We start from the raw sequence: 21,526 nt of genomic DNA, 5'->3' as shown, positions 1-21,526 counted from the left end.
TCAATTACAGCTATAAACCCAAACTCAATGTACGAGGGGTCATATTTCCGGGTGAAACCTGTGTGAACTCTTCTGCCTTTCACTTCCTCAGGCTGACTTCCACCTTTACCGTTTCTTCTACTCCTGCCCCCAGATTCAGAAAGGCTATGTTTTTTCTTGACAAACAAGTCCAGTGAAGCTTGTTTTGCCATCTGAAAATCAGGATTAAAAATAAATAAACACAAATGTTACTTTGTCTAATAATGTTAAACAAATTAAAAACTAGGTTTGATTAAAAATTTAAAAATGGTTTTAAAATGAAGTTATAAAGATAAATAAATGCTTACATTTTTTTCTGAGTTACAGCAGACAAACTAGCCATAAAATATCACGCACTGTAACTGTGCTTGAGTGCTATACAATGCCAGCACACGACTTGCCCTAGGAGTCAACATCCATACCTGCCAGCATTCTACTCGGAAACGCAAGTGCAGTAATCACGTGCTGGGCACTACGTCAATGTCAAATTGTGGCTACTTTCTAAATACTCTTGATTAGTACACTTGCCCCACTGTGGACTGGTATAAAGTTTGCAGACCAGTGCTGATCCGAAGATCACACTCCAGTACCACTGGCCCAAATCAGGTGTAGCCCCCATGTTTCAAAACTCAACGCTGAACACACATTAACTCTATAAAACCTACAGATTTAAAATAAAGCTCTTTGGCCTTATCTCATGTTCTCCATTTATATCCGAAAACTGAACTTTTTCTCAACACAAACCCATATCTCGCAATCCAACTTGTCATCTCTTGTCCTTCCTAATTACTTCACTTGACCCAAGATGCCCTTTCTTGGCTCAGCTCCCCACCCAAAGTAACACTAAGTTCAGCTTTTCCCATGTTCATCCTCCTGTAGAAACACACCCTCACACACACCACTTACCCCCTAGATCTTAGCTTCCTTATCCCCCCAAGGAATTCCTCACACCAGGACAGAGTGAGACTGTCATCACCCCACACAAAAAATAAAGCAGCATTCAAGGTTATAACTTCCAACCTGATAAAAGGGTGGTGGTGGGGGGTGGGGGAGATAGGAATTAGAAGTAATGGGGCTTTTCTCTGGAGAGAACAAATCCAAGTTGACCACCCTGTGCTTTATTTAGTATATACCCTGCCAAACATTCTCACTCATCATGAGCACAGTGAAGAGTAATGAAGCTCTTCCCCTGCTTTCATCTACCACAGATACTCAAACTCTTACCCAATCCCCTACTTTGTCTGATGAAAATGGTGTCTCTGAAGGCTTTAGCATTTTGGAAGGTTGACCAGTCAAACTTCTTTGGATCTCATCATGTTTCCTTTTCATTGTGGTGGTCTCGTAGCAAAGACTGCACGTTATTCTGTGATGGTAGCCCGCAGTCCCATGTGGGGAGGGCACCCCGCAGACTGCATGGACACTTCCATCACATGATATGCAACTATTAGTACCTGAGCATTCTCTTTCACAAACTACACAGGATAAAAATTTTAATCTGCTTTCAGGAGGGTTTTTCATGGCCACCGTAGGAGTAATAGAAAGATTCTCTTCAATATCACTACTCTCGGTTCCAGTCTCAACATTTTCTTCATACTGTGCTCCTGGTGGATTCTCTAATTCTTTGTCAGCTGGTTCGAATTCACTTTCTGGATTTGGGCTGGCAATGAGTTCTTCGGTTAACTGAGGATGACAGAGGCCTGGTTTAGCTTCAGAGCTAAATGTGCCTTCAAATGGATTTGGTTGCATACCTCTGTGATAGGGCTGATTTTGGATCATCTGAATGAACCACAAAAACTCGGCCCAGTGTGATGAATTGTTAGTTTGCATCCAGGAGATAATCCTATTTTGGATATCATCATTAGTTTGGTTCATAGAACTTTGGCTTTGACAGGGCTGAGGCTTCCCATGGACAATTTTCAACTCTGGCCAAATATTACTGAGTTCATAGACAATCTGGCTTGAAAATTCCCTCCCATTGTCAGATTGTAGGACACTGGGAGCTCCAATAATTGTAAAAATATCTAAAAGAGCATGTGCCACTTCCTTAGGCCTTTTAGATTTTAGTGACCGCAAAAAACTCAACTTTGTACGAAGGTCTTGATAATGCATAATAAACTTATACTCCCCATCAGGATTCAATTGCATGTCTATAAGATCCACCTGGCATCTTGAATTAACTTCCTTAATTGGTTTTGATGTTATAACTTTTTTGAGTTTCGAATGTTTCTGTTGGCATGGTCCGCAGAGTGTCAGGTACAGCATTATAACTTCTTTTGTGATGTTTTTGTATTTTGCTTGTAGCTCCTTTTCCATGCGGGTACGTCCTCCATGCCCAATGCTGAGATGTGTGTTGTGCAGAATGTCAAATAACTCCTCACTGTGTAAGTAATACCGAACTTTATCTGTATCCCCATTTATAGCCTCAATCAGCTTCTCATTTCCTTGCACAAGGATCACATCAAACCTCGCTAAGCGACGGTAGTCAACAGACTCCTTTCTTGCCTTTGCTTTAGCCTCTTTCACTTCCCGTATTAATTGACAGTACTTTGCTTTGGAAAATATCTTGGTATTATTACTTTTGTTTTCCAGCAACACTGCTAAGTTCCTGAAGAACTTCTCTCTCATGTTTTCTGGTTCCATTTCTGGTTCATTAGTGTCTAAGCTACTGGGGTTATCATCACCCACCCTTTGAGACATCATGGAAAGCCACAAAAATGACCCTAAAATATAGAGAAAAAAATCAGTTAGAATATTTGGGAATATCATTTGAAGCATATACACTGCCCAAGCAGTCACTAGAGCTTGGGGTAGAAACAGAGGCGTGGGCACACAAGTTGGGGGAACACAGGTTTGGTTAGGGAGCTCAGCCTTGGAGAAATAGAAGGTAAATGAAGAACCCAAGCTAGGAACAAAAAGTTCTGATCTAGTAAAGAGATGTAACTTTCCAGAGCAGTATCTGGGATTAGCCTTAAATACTGTTTTATGTAAAACAAGAAGCAAATTGATGTTATTATTTATTTATTAACTATAAGATGATTTGTTTCGGCTAGAAAAGCCTCAGCAATACAGTAATAGATTTTTTTAAAAACTTTATTTTTTAAGTAATCTCTACACACTACGTGGGGCTTGAACTCACAATCCCGAGATCAAAGAGTTTTGTGCTCTACTGACTGAGCCAGTCAGGTGCCCCAGTAATAGATCTTTTTTTAAAAAGCCCCAGACTATACCATGTTTTGTCCTATTAAGTTAACTGTTACAGCAACATTTGGGGCTTATGTTTCAATGTCTCGAAATGCAACTGAAAAGACCACCATATGGATAGGACTTCTTTCAACGGGAATACATTTTGTGTCATACTATGGAGCCATGAGTAGGAAAGGAGGGTGAAGCAGGATGAATTTGGGGGAAGAAAGGAATATAGGGCAATGTGAATGAGAACCAGAACATGAGCTCCAGAAGCAAGGAGGGTATTGGTAGGTGCAGGATAATTGGGGAGTTGTTAGGACTTCACAAGACGTAGAACGGGTTGATTATACTGGAGATTCTGGAAAAGACGTTGCTCCAGAACAGTCAGCCTGTGCTCTTGCCTCCACTACACCTTATCCTATTAACAGTCCTTGAAATGCTAAGGGGCATAGACCAGAAATTCCATTTTCTCCAGTAGAATTTCTGAGTAGCAATCCAAGTCTTAAACATCATGTGTGACAAAAACTGGGGCAGAGGCTTTAGAAATCAGACCAATGGGCACACGGACGAGTGCTCAGCATCCCTACTGATTTATCCTCTGATTTATCCACAGGGACGTAATTCCATTGCAAAATATCCATCAAAAATCTTGTATTCAATGATTTCTTACATTATTACCTGGCTGCTTAACTCCTTTAATAGCATCACCCAACACTGGCTGACCTTTCCTCAGATGAATTCAGTAAGGTTGCAATGGATGAGATTTCATAGCTTTTCAGCAAGGAGACCCTTCCCGCTCCCAAACGTCATCCTCCTTCTGGACCTCACCATTATCTTGCAGTGGGCGTGGCTCTGGAGATGTACATTCCATTCTGTCTTCCATAGATGGGAGCTGGGTACCCAGGCACTCCTGTGCTGCATCCAGGGGACTCATTTCCTCCATAGGAGTTTCAGGCCCATTTGTGTCCTGTGGGACCTGGGGACAAATCGATACATCTGGAAATGAATATAGGTGATCACTGCACAAAGCATAGCTAAACCTCAGAACATTCTTGTACAGAAATAGAATGTGAGAAGAAAAAAAGTCTTCATTGAATTTTCTTTTCAATGTTTATTTATTTTTGAGAGAGAGAAAGCACGTGCACAAGTGGGGGAGGGGTAGAGAGCAAAGGAGACACAGAATCCAAAGCAGGCTCCAGGCTCCAGCCCGTGTTCAACTTGAACTCATGAATTGCAAGATCATGACCTGAGTGGAAGTCGGATGCTTAACTGACTGAGCCAGTCAGGCGCCCCTTTGCTGAATTCTTAAGACGAATGCCAAACAGAATAAGGAGAGATATCAAAAAAATGCTGGGACTAATAAAGCAGAGCCATGCAACAGAAACTCTCTCCATTGGACAGAAGTCGGTACTCATCCCTGTGGTTTTGGTTTTGGGGAATAACAACACAAACATTAAAGGAATCCTAAGTTGTGACAATTAAAAGAAAATTGTAAATGGGTTTCAGTGTAAGCAATTAAAAATATTTGGGATGGGGGTTATGCAAATTATCTGATAGGGACTATTGCACCTAGAAAGGAATCTGACAGTTGTTTTAGAGTCAATGTGGAAAACCGGCCCAGTGTTATGCATGGGGAAAAAGAAAACATCATCTGCTCCTTACACTAACCATCTCATGTATGGTTTATAACTAAATTTCCCTAACTGTCCCCAAAATATATTTTATGGTTTTAAGTCCATGAAATAATATTTATACATAATATTTATACATTATACCTTTTGCTTCCTCTCATCATGGTTTTAAGTCCATGAAATAATATTATACATAATATTTATACATTATACCTTTTGCTTCCTCTCATCTAAAAAAGACAGGAATCTTTTTTATGACATTCAATTTTGAAAAGTCAGACCCAGTTATCCTATAGAATGTCAGAGATTTGTCTTATTTCCTCACAAACATTCTGGTGAGTAATTTTTGGAAGAATACTATGTAAGTGATGTGTACTTATGGTGTCATGTCACAGGGCACATGCTATCAAGTTATTCCATTATCGATAATGCTAAATTTGATCAGTTAGTTAAGGCCGTGATCACCAGATCTATCCACTCATTTTCCCACTGTAATTACTAAGTCAGCAATGGGGTAAGAGCATGCATGTACATCAATAGCCTATTCCCCAATGTTTTTAGCATTCACTGATGATTTTTGCTTGAATCAATTTTTATACTGGGGGCTACTGCCTGCCTTTATAATTTCTTCTACATTTATTAGCTAGCAATTTCCTATAAAGAGCTTTCTATCATTTTGAATATCACTATAGACTTATTTTGTAATCTATTCCTTCCTTACTCATATTGGTCACCAACTGTCTCCCATCTGGCCCCTGGGGCCCCTTTGATCAGGCTCCTGCATTGTGTGAACATGACCCTGCTAGGTCACATCCATTTTTCCAGAAAAATAAACACATGACCACATTGTCTTTTCCCTGTATCAGGACTAGTTTCAACGGTTTTCCCAAGAAGTCTTGATTCATTTTGGAGCAACAGTATTAGTAACAAAGACTGAGTAGGAGGTTGGCTCATTGTTAATGATGCCTCGTCCCCTCCAGGCACTTTCATGGATAGAGCTGGTAAACATATTTACAGAATATCATGAATTCAATCCAATTTCAACACAGTAAGATTTACTTCACCTTTCTATATTCCATTTTAATATATACCTTCTCCCATGGTGAAACAAAAACTTAGTTCAGTATGATGTATATATTTACTCATTTGCCCTCACCTACAATAAGCACAGAACAGTTTCAGAATTTACAATGCTTTGTGTTGAAGCACATTTCCAATGACATACCTACTATGTGAAATCAATATCTTTGCAGCTTTATATGTACACAGACAGTAAGTATTCCACTAAGAGCATATAGTCAGAGTACTGTGTTCAAGTTACTTGAATTGTTTTTTTGCTGTTATTAATAATAATTTGATATACAGTTGAGTTCATCTGTTTGTGTTCAATCACTTTGACTTTAACATTGCTTTTTATTTTTATTTTTTAATTGTTTTTGTTTTATTTTTTATTTTTGAGAGAGCGCAAGCGAGGAAGGGGTAGAGAGAGAGGGACACAGAATCCGAAACAGGCTCCAGGCTCTGAGCTGTAAGTACACAGCCCGACGCAGAGCTCAAAATCACGGACTGTGAGATCATTACCTGAGCTGAAGTCAGACACTTAACTGACTGAGCCACCCAGGTGCCCCTTAACATTGCTTTTTAAATATTTGAAGCATTGCTTTTGAATTTTTTTCTCTAGGAGATATTTCTGAACAGCCGGTATTGGGACTCCCAAGTTTCTGCCTTTCTGTTAAGTGTCATGAAAAAAACACTTTTTTCTAAGCCAATTTAGAAAAGAAAAAAAAAAAAAAAGCTATATGTATCTTTACTCTAGAAGCCAATGTATCTTTTCTTTGAAAAATTGTAACAATACAAAATTGCCATAGCATTCCCAAATGCAGAAGTTATGACAGGAAAGTAAAAGTCCCAATAAAGTATCCAAGTGAAAAAAAAAATATTTGAAGCATTTAAATGGTACAAAAGATGAAAACATACAGTTTAAAAAAGTTTTTTAATTAATTAATTAATTTTGGGAGAGGGGAGGGGCAGAGAGAGAAGGAGACAGAGAATCCCAAGCAGGCTCCGTGCCATCAGCTCAGAGAGCAACGTGGGGCTCAATCCCACAAACCACAAGATCATGACCTGAGCCAAAACCAAACATCCAACACTTAACCGACTGAGCCACCCAGATGCCCCCAAAAATCAAAATACATATTCAGAGAAATATTGCTTATATTCTACTCCCCCTTCACTCCCATAAGAAACCATTTTTGTTGGTGATGGTTTACCCTCAGTTTATTTTTGCAAAAATATGTAAAACACATATATACATACATATACACCAATATTTGCACTTATATACATATATACATAATATATACAAATTTAATGCAAATGTGTCTATACTTTTCTATACTATACATAGTAGTTCACACCTTCCTTTTTTCACTTGCTAGAAGAATATTCTCCAGAGGTCATCTCATACCAGTTCATAGATACCCTCTTCATTTTTATGTACATGGTCCCACGTTACATTCATGCGCCACAGTTTATTCAGTCACTGTACGTGGATCAGCATTTAGGTTGCTTACAACATTTTGCTTTTACAAATAGCTGCAATGAAAAACTATGTCTATGTCGTCTCTTCTTTGTAGATGTGTATATTCAAAGCAAATTCCCAGAAAGGGTATTGCTGGGTGGGTCAAAGGGTACAAGCAGGCGTTAGATGGTGCCCAAATCTGCCCCACCCCCAAAGGAAAGGTGCCATCTTGTACGTGTACCAGCGACATATGACAGGACCTATCTTCCAGTCAGGCCACCACACTGTGTTGCCAAGCTTTTGAAATTTTGCCATCTGACAGGTGACAAAAGTACTTCAATGTAGTTTTGATTTGCAATTTTATGATTGAAGTGGAGCATCTTTTTGTACAGTTAAAAGTCATTCATTTATCTGTTTATGAAAACTGCTCATGTCTCTTGATCATTTTTATTGCATTTGCCAAAAAGATTAGCTTTTGTCTGTGATAAATCTTACAAATATTTTCACTAAAATTTATCATTTTTATTTCTGTGTGGGTTTTCTGTCCTGCATTTTTAAATTATTTCATAAAGAAAAATTTCTTGATATTATTTCTGGGTTTGGAGTAATTCTGTACACCCAGATAATAAAATACGTCATTCACACTTTATCCTAGTAGTTGGGTATTTAAAATTTTATGTATTGATCTCTGACACATTTAAAGTTTATTGCTTCTGATATATGGTATGAGGCATAGATTTAATGTGCCTTTTCAAAATGGCTATGTCCCTTTATCCCAACATTTACTTAATTTTTTTAACGTTTATTTATTTTTGAGATAGGGAGACCGAGCATGAGTGGGGGAGGGGCAGAGAGAGAAGGGGGGGTGGGAGACACAGAATCTGAAGCAGGCTCCAGGCTCTGAGCTGTCAGCACAGAGCCTGATGCAGGGCTTGAACTCACGAACTATGAGATCATGACCTGAGCCAAAAGTCAGATGCTTAACTGACTGAGCCACCCAGGCGCCCCTATCCCAACATTTATTTAAAAGTCCATTTTTCCTTACGGTGATTTGAGATGGCAAATGTATTGTACAATTTTCGTATGTGCTTGGGTCTACTTTTGTACCTTCTATTGCTTTATTGATCCATCTACTCATGTATCAGTACCATGATGTCATCTAAAGATGCTTTACGGTAGGTTAGTATCTAGTAAGACTATTTCCTTCTTTTCAAGTTTTTCCAGTGATTCTTTCATGCTTACAGTATGAATGAAGTTCACGTTTTTTAAAAAAATTTCATTAATTAATTTAGTTTAATTTAATGTTTATTTTTTGGGAGAGAAAGAGAGCACAAGCAGGGTAGAGGCAGAGAGAGGGAGACACAGAATCTGAAGCAGGCTCCAGGCTCTGAGCTGTTAGCACAGTACCCAACGCTGGGATTGAAGCGACGTACCGCGAGGTCATGACCTGAGCCAAGATCAAGAGTTGGCTATTCAACTGAGCCACCCAGGTGCCCCTTCCCTTCTCTGATCTTAAGAATAAGACATCATATGTGGGGGCACTTGCTGGCTGAGTGGGTTGAGCTGACTCTTGATATCAGTTCAGGTCAGGATCCCAGGATCATGGGATCAGTCCCACCCGGGGCTCCTTGGTGGGTGTGGAACCTGCTTAAGATTCTCTCCCTCTCTCTGTCCCTCTCCCTCACTTGTGCTCGCTCTCTCTAAAATAAGAAAAGAGAAAAAGAAAAATCTGGATTAAAAGAAAAAGACATCCTATGTAGATTGGTTTGTATAATAAATAGGCTACGTTTCAATTTGCCCGAATCTTTACATAACTGGGAGAAACAGAGTCGTGGAGTGAAAACGATATCCCAGCCGGGGGACAGGGGAACCTGTTGCTTATAGTTCAATAATCCTATCAGTTCTGCAAAGACTCTTACAGCAACTAAAACACGAACCCGAAGACCTGCGGCTGCGGCCGCTCCTCCCCCACCTCGCCCGCGCACACCCTTCTGTCTATGCAGGGGAGGGACTCGCCAGGTCCCGGAAGGACGTCCACCACCAGACTTTAAAGGGTGACTCCGGGCGGCAGTAACGAATTACAGAAATGAAATTAACCTCAAACCCGTTATGACGGTCATTTGTCTTTCACTCTATGATTCCTGGATTTGATTTTTAAAATTTTCTAATACGAAAGTTCTGGTTGTAAAATCGTGGTATAATGCAGCCACAGTCATTAGAAATGCATATATTTCCCAATTAGACACTTAACTCATATTGGCTTTAAAAAATGGGGGGAGGGGGTGTCCTTTTTGTCACATGACAAGAGGTGTGAGGAGGGCAGCTGTCCTCACCACCCTGGGTTCTTGCTCGTGCCCACCATTGTGCAGGCCTGGACACCAACTATGTTCACGACAGGCGGTGGGCAAAGACAGAATAAACGCACCTGCCCCATCTTACAAGGAAAGTACAAGCTTTCACAGAAACTGCCAGAAACTGTGCCTACTTCTCCCGGGCCAGGCCTGTGTTGCATAGCCAACTCCAGTAGGAGGAAAGCTGGAAAAGTAGGTAGGTACATGGCCAACATGAACAAAATCAACGCTTTTTATGGAAGAAGCAAGTGTGTGTGTGTGTGTGTGTATGTGTGGGGGGGGGATATAGGTTTCCCCTGCTACACAAAAGTAGGGCATTCCTGTGAAAACTGTTGGAAGCAGAAAGGGCATAGAGTGAACAGTATCCCCACTTTCTGTAAGTTCATATAGGCCATGCTGCCTTGACAAAAGAACCACACTAGTTCCTGTGTTTACTGACCTGAAGAATCCACAGAGTATTTTCATTTTTATGAAAAAGAGCGGTTACTGTGTTGATGCGGGTCTTTTGTAAAAACAAAGTGGTATAAAGTGGAGAGCTAGAAACCACACTTTCTGAAAGCAGGGGTGCCTGTGTTCCGAGAGGGCAGCTAAGCATGTCTGCAACAATGGCATTTCCCCTTCTTCCAGAAATCACACAGAAACAAGAAAAATGAGAAACATTTATGCAAACTTAGTATTCTAGAAGAGTAGGGAGAGCTCTATAAAACCCTGAGTCATATGAAAATCTATCAAATACGAACATTACCCAGAACTGACCAAACACCAAGTCCTACCAACGGCCACATTTCTCAACAAAGTAGAAGAGGAAAATTCTAAAGAAACAGGCACATTTGCAGGGAAAAAAAAAAACTATATTGTTTCTTTGAAACAAAAGGAGGAGGTGTGCTGGCTAGAGGGAAGAGGAAAATACATGCTTTCTACAAAACTAAACACAAAAGTGATAGGATTTATGGAGAAAATAAAGTTACAGGATAGACTACTTAAGATATACACAACTTTGTCACCAGAGTGCTAATAAAACCATGGTCCTAGTAATATACAAGCCTAGTCAGAAAGATACTATAAAGGATGATTACATCCCGTATAGCACTGTACCTCAGTGAGGTGATGCTACTGTGCCACAAAGTGGGCTCAGGAAAGGGGAAGGAGGAGTAGAGACTCTGTCATCAGAAGTTCAGGAGGAGAAGCATTTGCACATCTTCCAAGAAATGCAGTGATTTTAGAAAACCATGATTTGGTTCTGGCTCATCAATCGTGTGTTTACTTCTTTGAAATTGACTTACAGATGCAGTTTCTGCTGCTTAAACATTTCCCTTCTTTAGTAAAGGAGCTGCTTACATGGTTCCAAATGGGACCTTATGCATGAAGCACAGTCCTGTGGCACTCTGCATGGCAGTCATTCATCATCTTCTGTCCACTCCCCCTGTACCCTACCTGAACCTCAGGTGACAGAAGTTGAGCCGTCCGCTCCCCCTCCGTCCTACCTGAACCATCATGCCAGGCCTCCACAGTAATATCAGTGGCAGGTTTAATGTGCAATTGACTCCAGAATGCAAAAACTGTGTGTGCATTTCACCCGCTGTAGGTGCAATAAACACCTTGAATGTTCTCCCTAAGTAATAAGCTTTAAAGGCTGCAATCACACCCCAATCAAGGGGCTGGAGTAAAGAAGTTTTACTAGGAGAGAAAAGAGAACTTCAGTATCTGATGAAAGGGTAGCAACTGTTGGAGGAGGGATGGGTGTATGCTAAGACTTTTGAAAGATAATTTTTTCCTCCTGCAGTTACCTTTTTAAGTCACGTAGAAAAAAACATCACCTAGAAGACCAATAAATATCTGCCTGTTATCCAGCCTCTCTTGTTAGAACTACAGCAGGCCAGTCTTTCCGACTCCTTTCAAAGCTCATCCTCAGCTTTACATCTCCACTGGGATTGCACCCCGCATCACATCACACGATCTCGCGTGGCCTCAAGCCCTCGTGTGTGTTGTGCGTTTCCTCCTTAGAGATCCAGACCCTTGAGGGAATGTGCTTCCAGTGCAGCCTGGTTTCATCAAAATTAAAATCTGATCCAGGGAATAGCCTTCTTCATCAATCAGATTTCTTAACCCTGGGAGAGCCGTACAGCTTCTTCTATCCGCACTCACAGTTCACCAGAGGGCTTAGCACTGGAAGACACGGCCGTTCTGGAAGTCGCTAAAGCAGCCACTACTTCCGCTAAGTGAAGACACTTCTGCACTTGTAGCTTTTTCCTGAAGGTCTTCATACATTGCTAAGACCTCCCTTTATTTGAGAAAGGATGCCTCGGATTCCTTCTTTGTTTGGTATTCAATCCACACACTTAACCAATGTTCCGGTTTTTCCATCTCCTTACACCTCGTCCAAACAAACTCTGTAGTGCTGGCAGATGTTCCAGCTAGAGAACTTTCTGTTACTTCCCAGTTCTTCTACTGTCTCTGGCAGCATGCAACGTTGACTCCTTTACGCCGCTTGCACCATGTCACAGATGCTTCCATTTTTTAAAAGCGTTTTGTAATTTTGGGCTTTTCTTCAGTTCTTGAAGCTGCTGTTTTGTGTTCGCTAGCAGAGATTTCATCACCAGCTTGCTTGTAAAGCCCTCTGCTTGCTCACTTTCTGGAATACAAAGAAGTTGAACAAAAAATGCACACAGTTGGGAGGGAACCATGCAAAGAAGCATTTCCAAAACAGAGACGGGCCAAGAGGAAGGATGTGGAGGTGAATGGGCAAATGGGCGTTTGGCACAGTGCTGCCCGTCTTCACAGTTTGCTGCATCCGCTATAATCACACGCCTTGCATTCAGCTGCTCTCACTTGGCGGCCCCAAACATCAGCTTGCTGGTAAAATTCACGTCTGTGCCAGAACGATTTCAATGTTACATGGACTCATTTCCTTATTTATCAATCTCATATGAAAGATCTGCATTCCAGAAAAACATGTCTTAATGGATCAGACTGTATACGTAAAATGTTCATAATTAAGGAGTTCAGATAAATGTATGGATGGTATCATTATAGAAATGTGACTGGTAATATCCGTAATGTTCTAAAATTACTGTCCTAGAAGGCATGTATGCTCCCTTAAAAATAACCTCTAGCGTAAGGGTGAAAGACCAAATACTGGACTCGATACGTTTCACATACCAACAACTCCAAGTACTGAAAACCATCTAGAAAATGATGGAATTAATTTCTTTGTTGTACAAACGAAGACATTAAAGCCCAGAGAAGGTTGGATACGCCAAAGGTTACACAGCTAATTAGTGACAGGGCCTATTATGGAACCCAAATCTCATCATTCCCTTTTTCCTGATATTTCTAGTTAGTGGCTACTTCTCTATTTGTCTTTCCCAGAAGGTGTTCCTTATATCCTGATACTGATTTGTTTTCATATATGGGCATCAGAAAGTTTAATCTCACAGCCAGTAAATAAAGTGTATTTTCTACTGATAGGCAATAGATCAAGGTTTCCCATGTGGTTACATCATCTACTTTTGTGGATTTGTCACTTACGTGCAAACTGTTATCCCATAAGCCTGAATCTATTCATCTACACCGGCGATCAAATAATAATGCCCCAAAGCGGAATGTGCCGCCACCAGTGTGGAGTTGATGGCACGTACTCCAGCTTGGACCCACGCCCTCAACTTCTGCACAGAAGAGGCACCTCCAAATGTCTCACCTGCTGTCTAGGCTCGTCCAGCTCCCGCTCCAGATCCTCCAGCACGGTCACCACCTCCTCCCCGCTCTCCGGATGGTGCTCCCGCACCCAGGCCTGGAGCTCCTCGGGCAGGATGGTCAGGAACTGCTCCAGCACCAGCAGCTCCAGGATCTGCTCCTTGCTGTGCGTTTCTGGGCTCAGCCACTGGCGGCACAGCTCGCGGAGCCGGCGCAGCGCCTCGCGGGGTCCAGGCGTCTCCTGGTAACAGAAGTGTCTGAAGCGCTGGCGACAGAGTTCCCTGGTGTGACACCAAGTCTCCTGCAGGCAGGATTCCTGATCCCACACATGGTCTTCTTCCTTAACCTTCACTTGGATGATGTCCCCGTGCGCCTCTGACGCTGGGCTAGCCGAGGCTGGGACGCGCGCGCAGGCCGCGGCCATGCTGGACGCCACCTGAGGTCGGGGCAGGTGCGGGGCGTCCCGCCCGCTCCTCAGGGAAGTTCTGCACGGAGGAACCCCGTCAAACACAGAAGACAGACGCGCAGAGAGGGGACCGGCTTCCGTGGCCCCACGGGGCGGCCACCCGAGCGGCTCCGTCCGCAGGGAAGCGGTCCCGGCCCGCCCCGGAAGCGGCGGGCTCTCAGCCGCTAAGGGGTCGCAGGGCCGCTCGCCGCGCCGCCCGCTACCCGCGAGGCGCAAAGCCGAGGCCGCCGTGGCCCCGCGCGCAGGAGCCGAGCCGGCCGGGGGCAGGGACGGGCCGGGGCTGCGGGCGGCGCGCGGCGAACGGAGCCGGCTGTCGCCGCGCACACGCCGCCTCCCCGCGGCCGCAGCCCGCACCTCCGAGGGCCGCCGTCCCGGCCGGCGGGACTGCCCCGCGCTCCCGCCGCGAAACGCGCCTCCCCGCCGGCCCGGCGCGCACTTCCGGTCCGCTCTAGGACTGCGGGCGGTGCGAGCTCTCGGTGGTCGTGGCGGCGGACCGCTGCGCCCCGGAGGCGAGCGCGCGGGAGCCCCGGCTCCGCGATCTTCCGCGGGGGGGCGCTTCGCGGTGCAGAGGCTGCCCGGGGCTTGCTGGGCGCTCCGACCGGCGGTTCTGAACAGACCGGCGGGACGGACGGTTTTGCAGGCTTTGCCCGGCCTGTCCTAGCAGCCGCCAGTCAGGCTCGGAAAAGGACTGCGAGAGCGGGTGTCCTCTCTCCATTTTACGGGTGGGAGACCCGCAACTCACAGCGTGCGCCTCTCCCGGTGACGCGGCGGCGCCGGCTTGGCGAGCCGTACCGCAGCCGCCGGGAAACCCGCCCCAGAGGCGCACCTGCGCGACCCGGCGCGCTTCCAGAGCGCCGGCAAGAGGCGGGAGGGCACCAGAGCTTCCTGCGCTCTGCGAGCTGCTCGGGGCCGCACGCTCTGCAGGCCGGTGCCGGCAGGTGCGCGCCCCACGGGTCCCGTGCTAGCAGGTGCCCGCCCCGAAGGCCAGTACCCGCAGGTGCGCGCCCCGCAGGTCCGCAGCCGACGGTGCGCGCTCCACAGGACGGTGCCGGCAGGTGCCCGCTTCCCCCGGCCCCCGCGGAAAGCGCCGAGCAGGAGGCCTGAGAGCACTAGAAGCGTCTCAGGCCCCCGCCCCGATGGCCCCTCGGCTATGCTGAGAGCGCTCAGAGAACGGTAGATACCACCCCAAGAGCGTTTGTTGAACTGCTGAATGACGTCCTCTTCCCATTCTGTTTCCTTCTACTTTGGTCCCTAGTGATGACTCACATTTTGGCATTTCTGATGCAAGAGGTTTTGAAGAATCAACAGTTCTTTTGGAAAGCTCTAAATCAAAAATTCTTACCCTTGGGTTCTGTAAATGGTCTTGAACGAGTCCCTAAACCCAATGAAATTATATGTAAAATGCTTATGTGCCCTCGTCATCAGACCTTCAAAGGATGAGATGGAGCCCCACCTCACCCCCACCCCCAGTTTCCTAGCCACTATTAACGTGTTGCGTTTATCTTTTGTGGTTTTCCCCTAACCAACCGTTAATCCTTTGCAGTCAAAGATTCTGTCTTCTGTCCCTTTCACTTTCTGTATACTTTGATCATGGTCGTGCTGAGCACAGTAGGCAGCTAATATGAAGTAAACATGACTTTTAAGTCCTCTACGTAGGGCCTTTAATTTTTTGGTACATTTTCACTTTTAACATCTAAAGTGGCATACACCTGTAAACAAACTATATATATATATATATATATATATATATATATATATATATGTGTGTGTGTGTGTGTGTATAACAAAAGTGAACATGCAAAAAATGAAAAGCTCCTTCATCCCTCGTTCCATGTCTCAGAAATACTCATGCCAAGAATTTAGTATATATTCCTCAAACCTATTTTAAAATGAATATATAAACTCACACACTAAGACTTAACCAGAATTAGATCATGCTATATATCACAAGTCAGAAATTTCTGGGATTTGTTTTATATATTTTTTAACTTTTTAATGTTTATTTATTTTTGAGACAGAAACAGAGCATGAGTTGGGGTAGGGGCAGAGCGAGACACAGAATATGATGATGTAGGTTCCAGGCTCCGAGCTGTCAACACAGAGCCTGATGTGGGGCTCGAGCCCACCAACTGTGAGATCATGACCTGAACTGAAGTTGGACACGTAACCGACTGAGCCACCCAGGTGCCCCTGGGATTTGTTTGTTTTAAATTAGATCCTCTCCCAAAACTGCCAAGCCAACATGTGGGCACCTCCATCTGTCCCAGTCTTTTTTAGTAGCTGGATATTATTTCCATTAAGCAGATGGGCACATTTTCACATTTTGATATTGCAAAATATTACACTGAACATTCTTGAACATATTTTATTTTTAATTCTTTTGTGCTTAAAGAAAAATTGTTGAAAGATTATTTTGAAAGATATTGTGAAACATCCCTTCAGAAGAGTATTTATCATGACCCCCCCCCCATTTGCATGCACCCTATCCAAGGCCTGGAAGGGATAGTCCTGTATGATGTATGTTTTTTTGTAAAAGTTGCAGAAAGATATTATAATGGAAACTAGTGAAGACTGTTGCCTCTTTCTACCGCAACTTATCCTGTTACATCATCTAGGCCTTAGAGTGGCTGTATCTAATTCTGTACAGATAATGTCTGTTCCTTTTCTTAAGCAGGACCCCCTAAAGGTGTAAGCTTCAGACCTCACAAAATCTGGATACCAATGGAGGCACGCAGGAAAGTGCTCCGACTGCCTTGAGATACATTTTGCTCCTCGCCTCTTCAACGACACCACAGCGTCAGATTTCGTGCTCAGCCTGGCCTTTTGGAAGTCTGACCTACTTCTGGGTCGGAGCTCGCAGTTATTGCCCAGGGGATATTTAGCCGAGACTACAGATGGCTGTGTTCGCCCTTTTGGTTGGTCCCTGGTATAACAGGTGGCTTTCTGGATGTTGAATCTGCAATCTGAGATAGAGTTTCGCTCAATGGCTCCTCTCGAGAAGAACCCTTTATATTTTGTAGTTGGTGGAATGGCTTCTGCACGCTCAGTGGTATTCAGTTTCCCTACTCTCACCAAACAAACGTAAGACCCTGGGAAGTAAGTTCCACTTTCTAAAGTTCACCTGAAGACCTGGAGACCCTCCTGGGGTGCCCAGCACCTTCAACATCTCCAAGGACACACATGTCCCCAGAGTGCTCAGTCCACCCCCCCCCCAGGGGACTCCAAGCACCACCCCTGCCTAGGTTACTTCTCACCTCTCCCTCCTCCTCATTCCTGCCACCTGCCCCCAGTGCTTGGAGGGCAGCGTGGGGATTGCAGGAAAAGCTTCCAGTCCATCACAGGCGGCCCAGGGTGGGCTATCCTCACACCAGCATCGGTGTGACTGAACCACAGGGAGCTGAGGCTCAGGGACAAGTGGGTGCCTCCGGAACACTACTGTCACTGTGTAGACAGGAAGAAACTGGAGGTAAAGATCAGAACTAGGAAGTCCTTACACTCAATTTACCTTTGTTTATTTTATTTTATTTTTTTTTTATTTATTTTTGGGACAGAGAGAAACAAAGCATGAACGGGGGAGGGGCAGAGAGAGAGGGAGACACAGAATCGGAAACAGGCTCCAGGCTCCGAGCCATCAGCCCAGAGCCTGACGCGGGGCTCGAACTCACGGACCGCGAGATCGTGACCTGGCTGAAGTCGGACGCTTAACCGACTGCGCCACCCAGGCGCCCCACCTTTGTTTATTTTTATTTATTTTACGCACACACAAGCTGGGGAGGGACAGAGAGAGAGGGAGAAAGAGTCCCAAGCAGGCTCCAGGCTGAGCCTGGGTGTCACAATGGTGAGAACATGACCTGGGCCAAAATCAAGAGTCCCACTCTTAACCTGCTGAGCCACCAAGGCGCCCCTCATTTTACCTTTAGGATGATGAGAGAAACAGGGTCTCAGGAAGGAAAGATTTCCTTCAGCAGGACAAGAGCTAAATTAGGAAGCGACAGGTATGTGTGTTTTGTAAAGATGACTCTCTTCTATGTCATAAGAGGCACCTCCGCTTACCCGGTCTGTGATCAGGCTGATTGCAGAGGGAATCAACCTTTTCTGTTGGGGTGCTGCCATAGCAACAGGTGGTGTCTTCTTTCCACCTTGTGGGTGCTAGTGTGAAGAGGTCTCCCCCACAGTGTTGACTCTCTCCTGAGATGGCCCGACAGCCCTGCCCGTGTGGGAAGTCTATATCCGCAGTCCTTCTCCCAGCCAAGTCCACCTGCAGCCTGCGGCTTTCTCGGCCACGCGGCACTGACATACTAACCGACACGAAGTCCATACTGCAAATAGACCCTGGACTTCCAACTGCCCTCCTGGAACTTTATGGAACAGATGGAGTGAAGGAACAGAAGGAAGAACCACTTCTTAACTATTGAAGAGGAATTTAACGATGTAATCATTATGATCATATCCAGCATCAAGGTCCCACCTGTCCTAGTTCAGATCCAATAATTCAGATTTATTCCAAGCCTCTAAATTAAGGTAACGGAAGGCCTGGGGGGAGGGGTGCCTGCACCCAGCTGACCCAGGACTGGAGAGAAGGCCACGGGGCAGCTGCCACCAGAGCAGAGCCAGCCAGGCACATGACAGAGGCTGGGAGAGAGTGTGGACACTTGTGCTTGTACCTCATGTGTTCCATGGCTCTCCTATGCCTTCAGGAAGCGGAGGGAATCCCTATGGGTATTGACAAGGGCTCCCTCCTTGGCCAAACTGGTCAGGTTCTTCTGAGTCTTCTGAACTGGGCTCCATCCTTGGTCTGTCAAGCCCAGTCTTAATAACGAATCCTATTGAGTCCCGTTTGGGCATGAATCCCGCTAAACCAGTTTAGGTGGGAAACCCCCTACCCTTGATATCCAATCAAGTTCCCTTTGGCTCCACTAAATATTCAATCAAGTCTTTTTTGTTTGCGTGCTTTTATTTTGTTTTGTCTTGTTTTAGCAATTTTCCATCCAACGACTCCCTCTCCCTGCCCATTGGCCATGAATCCCCAGCTGCCCTCATTGTGTTCCAAGGGGAGGTCAGTCTCCCTGTTCTACTTCAATACTCTAAATAAAGTCTTCCTTGCCTGTTTAACCCCATCTGGTGCAATTTTTCTTTGATAGTTCCCTCAAAGAACTTACAGACACATCCTGGGAATATTTCTTATCCAGAGAAAACAAGCTGCAATCGACTGTGTAGAGGTCTGTCCAGGGTAGAATGAATCAACTAACAGTAGCCAATTTTCTGATGATATGAAAACAGATTTTAAAATCTGTACAAGATAGGAGAGATGTGGCTGGGAAGATAAAAAACCAGAACAGCTTTCCCGGGCTGAACATTTACAGAAATAAAGAGAATTCTGGGTGATTAGATATAACATGTAGATACCTAAGGCAGATACAAGGTTTCCGGGTCAACAGAAGAAACATCTGATGCTTTATTAAATCACAGACTCCAAAGCACACACTCCCTGAGATCATAATTTAATAGATTGAGTGAGGCCCAGAATTCTGCAGCTGAAGCAGTCCAGAGATCATACGTCAAATATTGCTCTCAGCTTAAAACAATAAAAACAAAAATTCAAATGAATTGAAACAAAAATAATTCTGCTTTTATAAATGTAAGAAGTATTTTGTCATAATAAGGGAAATGGAAATTAAATTGTATTGCAATACCCCTTTCGCCTACTAAATGAACAGAGAACCCAAGCTGACAAGATACTCTGTTGGGGAGGGGGAGGGGAGCAAGATTATAGGTTTGGAGTGCAGAGTAATAAAATTCCTTTGATGGGCAGTTTGGCAATTTGTATAAGTATTTCCGATGCACATAACCTAGGACGAGCAAACTCATTTCTTAAAATGTATGCTGCAGTATTTACAGGAGCACACAGTCGAAATTACACGTTGGGGGCAATGGGACACTTTGTTTTTTAAATTATTTTTATTTTAGAGAGAGAGAGAGAGTACAAGCAGGGGACAGGCAGGGACAGAGGAAAAGAAAGAACCTTAAGCAGGATCCACACTCACTCCCATGATCGGGTAAGCATGACCTGACCTGAAATCAAGAGTTGGTCGCTTAATCGACTGAGCCACCCAGGGGCCCCAGAGATTTTTTTTTTTTTTTTTGAGGCGACACTTTAAACATGTTGAAAATTGCAGTATAATTAAAAAATATATATAGCTGAAAATTTCATGCAAAGTACAATATAAACAATCATTTGCATATCTTTGTGGGTGACTTTGTCATTTAAGTCAGGCAAGTGTTTTTCTATATCCCTCAGTGGACCGTTCTTCAAAAGACCTGGAGACTCCGCGGTGAGTATAAACATCTTTCTTCTCTCCAGAAGGTCCGCATCTCAGATGCTGGATCCAGTGACCCCACTCTGACAGGTGCTGCTGACCAAGCGTTACCCGGCCCCCCTGTGTGCACCCCGGCTGGGGTTCAAAGAAAACCTCCCGACGAGGGTGGGATTCGAACCCACGCGTGCAGAGCACAATGGATTAGCAGTCCATCGCCTTAACCACTCGGCCACCTCGTCCGGTGCCCGCACCGCGCGGCCGGACTCTTCGCTCCGCGGTGGGTTCCGCGGTGACGCCTCCGCGCGTTTGCTCTCCCCCCACGCCGCCTCCACCCTCACCGCCGGACCCCGGACAGGCGTTTTCGGGTCCCTCTCACCGCAGCAGGTGCTACGTGAGCAGGCACAGCCAGCGCGCCGCCGTGTGACGCGCGGACACCTGCTGCCCGCACGTGGCCAGCGCCCCGGGAGCGCCCGGACTCCGGGAAAGGCCGGGATCTCTGGTACTCGCCCCTGAAATGCGTCAGACCGCGGGGGCACACCTGCATTTCCCTCCGGTTCGCTTCTCGGGGCCTTGGCGCGAACAGAGACCGGGGAGAACTGGGCTGGAAACAAGGCTACACGCGGGCGCCCGGCGGAGACGGCGTGGGCGTCAGAGCAGAGCGGAACCTAGGCAGGGCTGACCTGGCGCGGCCGCCACCGCTCTTCGGGCCCCGGGAGCCGCAGGTGGGGAGGTCGGAGCCCCGGGAGCCGCAGGTGGGGAGGTCGGAGCCCAGGAGAGTCGCAGGTGGGGAGGTCGGAGCCCAGGGTAGCCGCAGGTGGGGAGGCCCGCGCCCAGGGAAGCTGCAGGTGGGGAGGTTGGGGCCCAGGAGAGTCGCAGGGGGGGAGGTCGGAGCCCCAGGGAGCCGCAGGTGGGGAGGCCCGGGCTCCATCCCGCTCTCCGTGACACTCGGTGCAGGCCACCTAGCCAACTCCATCACCACCCTTCTCCCCCGGAGGAAGCCCACCTTGGCCGCTTCAGGTAAACCAGCATTCAGAAACTCCTTTCACTCACTAGACTACGTTAGTTTTTCTATATTTCGTGCAGGATTTTGGAGAGAAATGGAAGAGAGAAGATTCTTACTTGCCAAGATGCCGTTGCATTTTCCTTCCTATGAAACCTCTACTTGTGTTCTGAGCTCTGGTCTCCCTCCCAGGGTCCCTTACCGAGTTTATAAACTCACCTTTGCATGCACCGCCCATCATGGGAATCCACGGGTTAGAGGACTGAGGACTTGTTCATTTAGTGAGTCAAACAATCCTATCACTTTTTCGAATGAGGTCGGCTGTTATGATTTCCCTTCAGCC

At 45.4% G+C, this 21,526-nt stretch overlaps 1 protein-coding gene and 1 non-coding gene across 2 annotated transcripts; both read right to left on the bottom strand.

Moving 5' to 3' along the window:
- Window positions 1-19: 19 nt before the first annotated feature.
- On the bottom strand, window positions 20-21,111 carry LOC131515186 (dapper homolog 3-like). Its single transcript, XM_058735900.1, has 6 exons — window positions 20,864-21,111; window positions 20,522-20,752; window positions 14,609-15,019; window positions 13,405-14,518; window positions 4,033-4,180; window positions 20-191 (listed from the first exon to the last, which is right to left on the bottom strand). The coding sequence occupies exons 1-6, from the start codon at window positions 21,109-21,111 to the stop codon at window positions 145-147; spliced, it is 2,199 nt and encodes a 732-aa protein (XP_058591883.1). The 3' UTR covers window positions 20-144.
- TRNAS-GCU (transfer RNA serine (anticodon GCU)) lies at window positions 20,341-20,422 on the bottom strand. The gene has a single exon. It is a non-coding gene; the product is annotated as a tRNA-Ser (tRNA).
- Window positions 21,112-21,526: the final 415 nt, after the last annotated feature.

This window comes from Neofelis nebulosa, chromosome 6 (genome assembly GCF_028018385.1).
Source record: "Neofelis nebulosa isolate mNeoNeb1 chromosome 6, mNeoNeb1.pri, whole genome shotgun sequence".
Classification (NCBI taxonomy): domain Eukaryota; kingdom Metazoa; phylum Chordata; class Mammalia; order Carnivora; family Felidae; genus Neofelis; species Neofelis nebulosa.
Note: the sequence above shows the minus strand (reverse complement) of the source record. Positions and strands in the feature narration are given on the sequence as shown.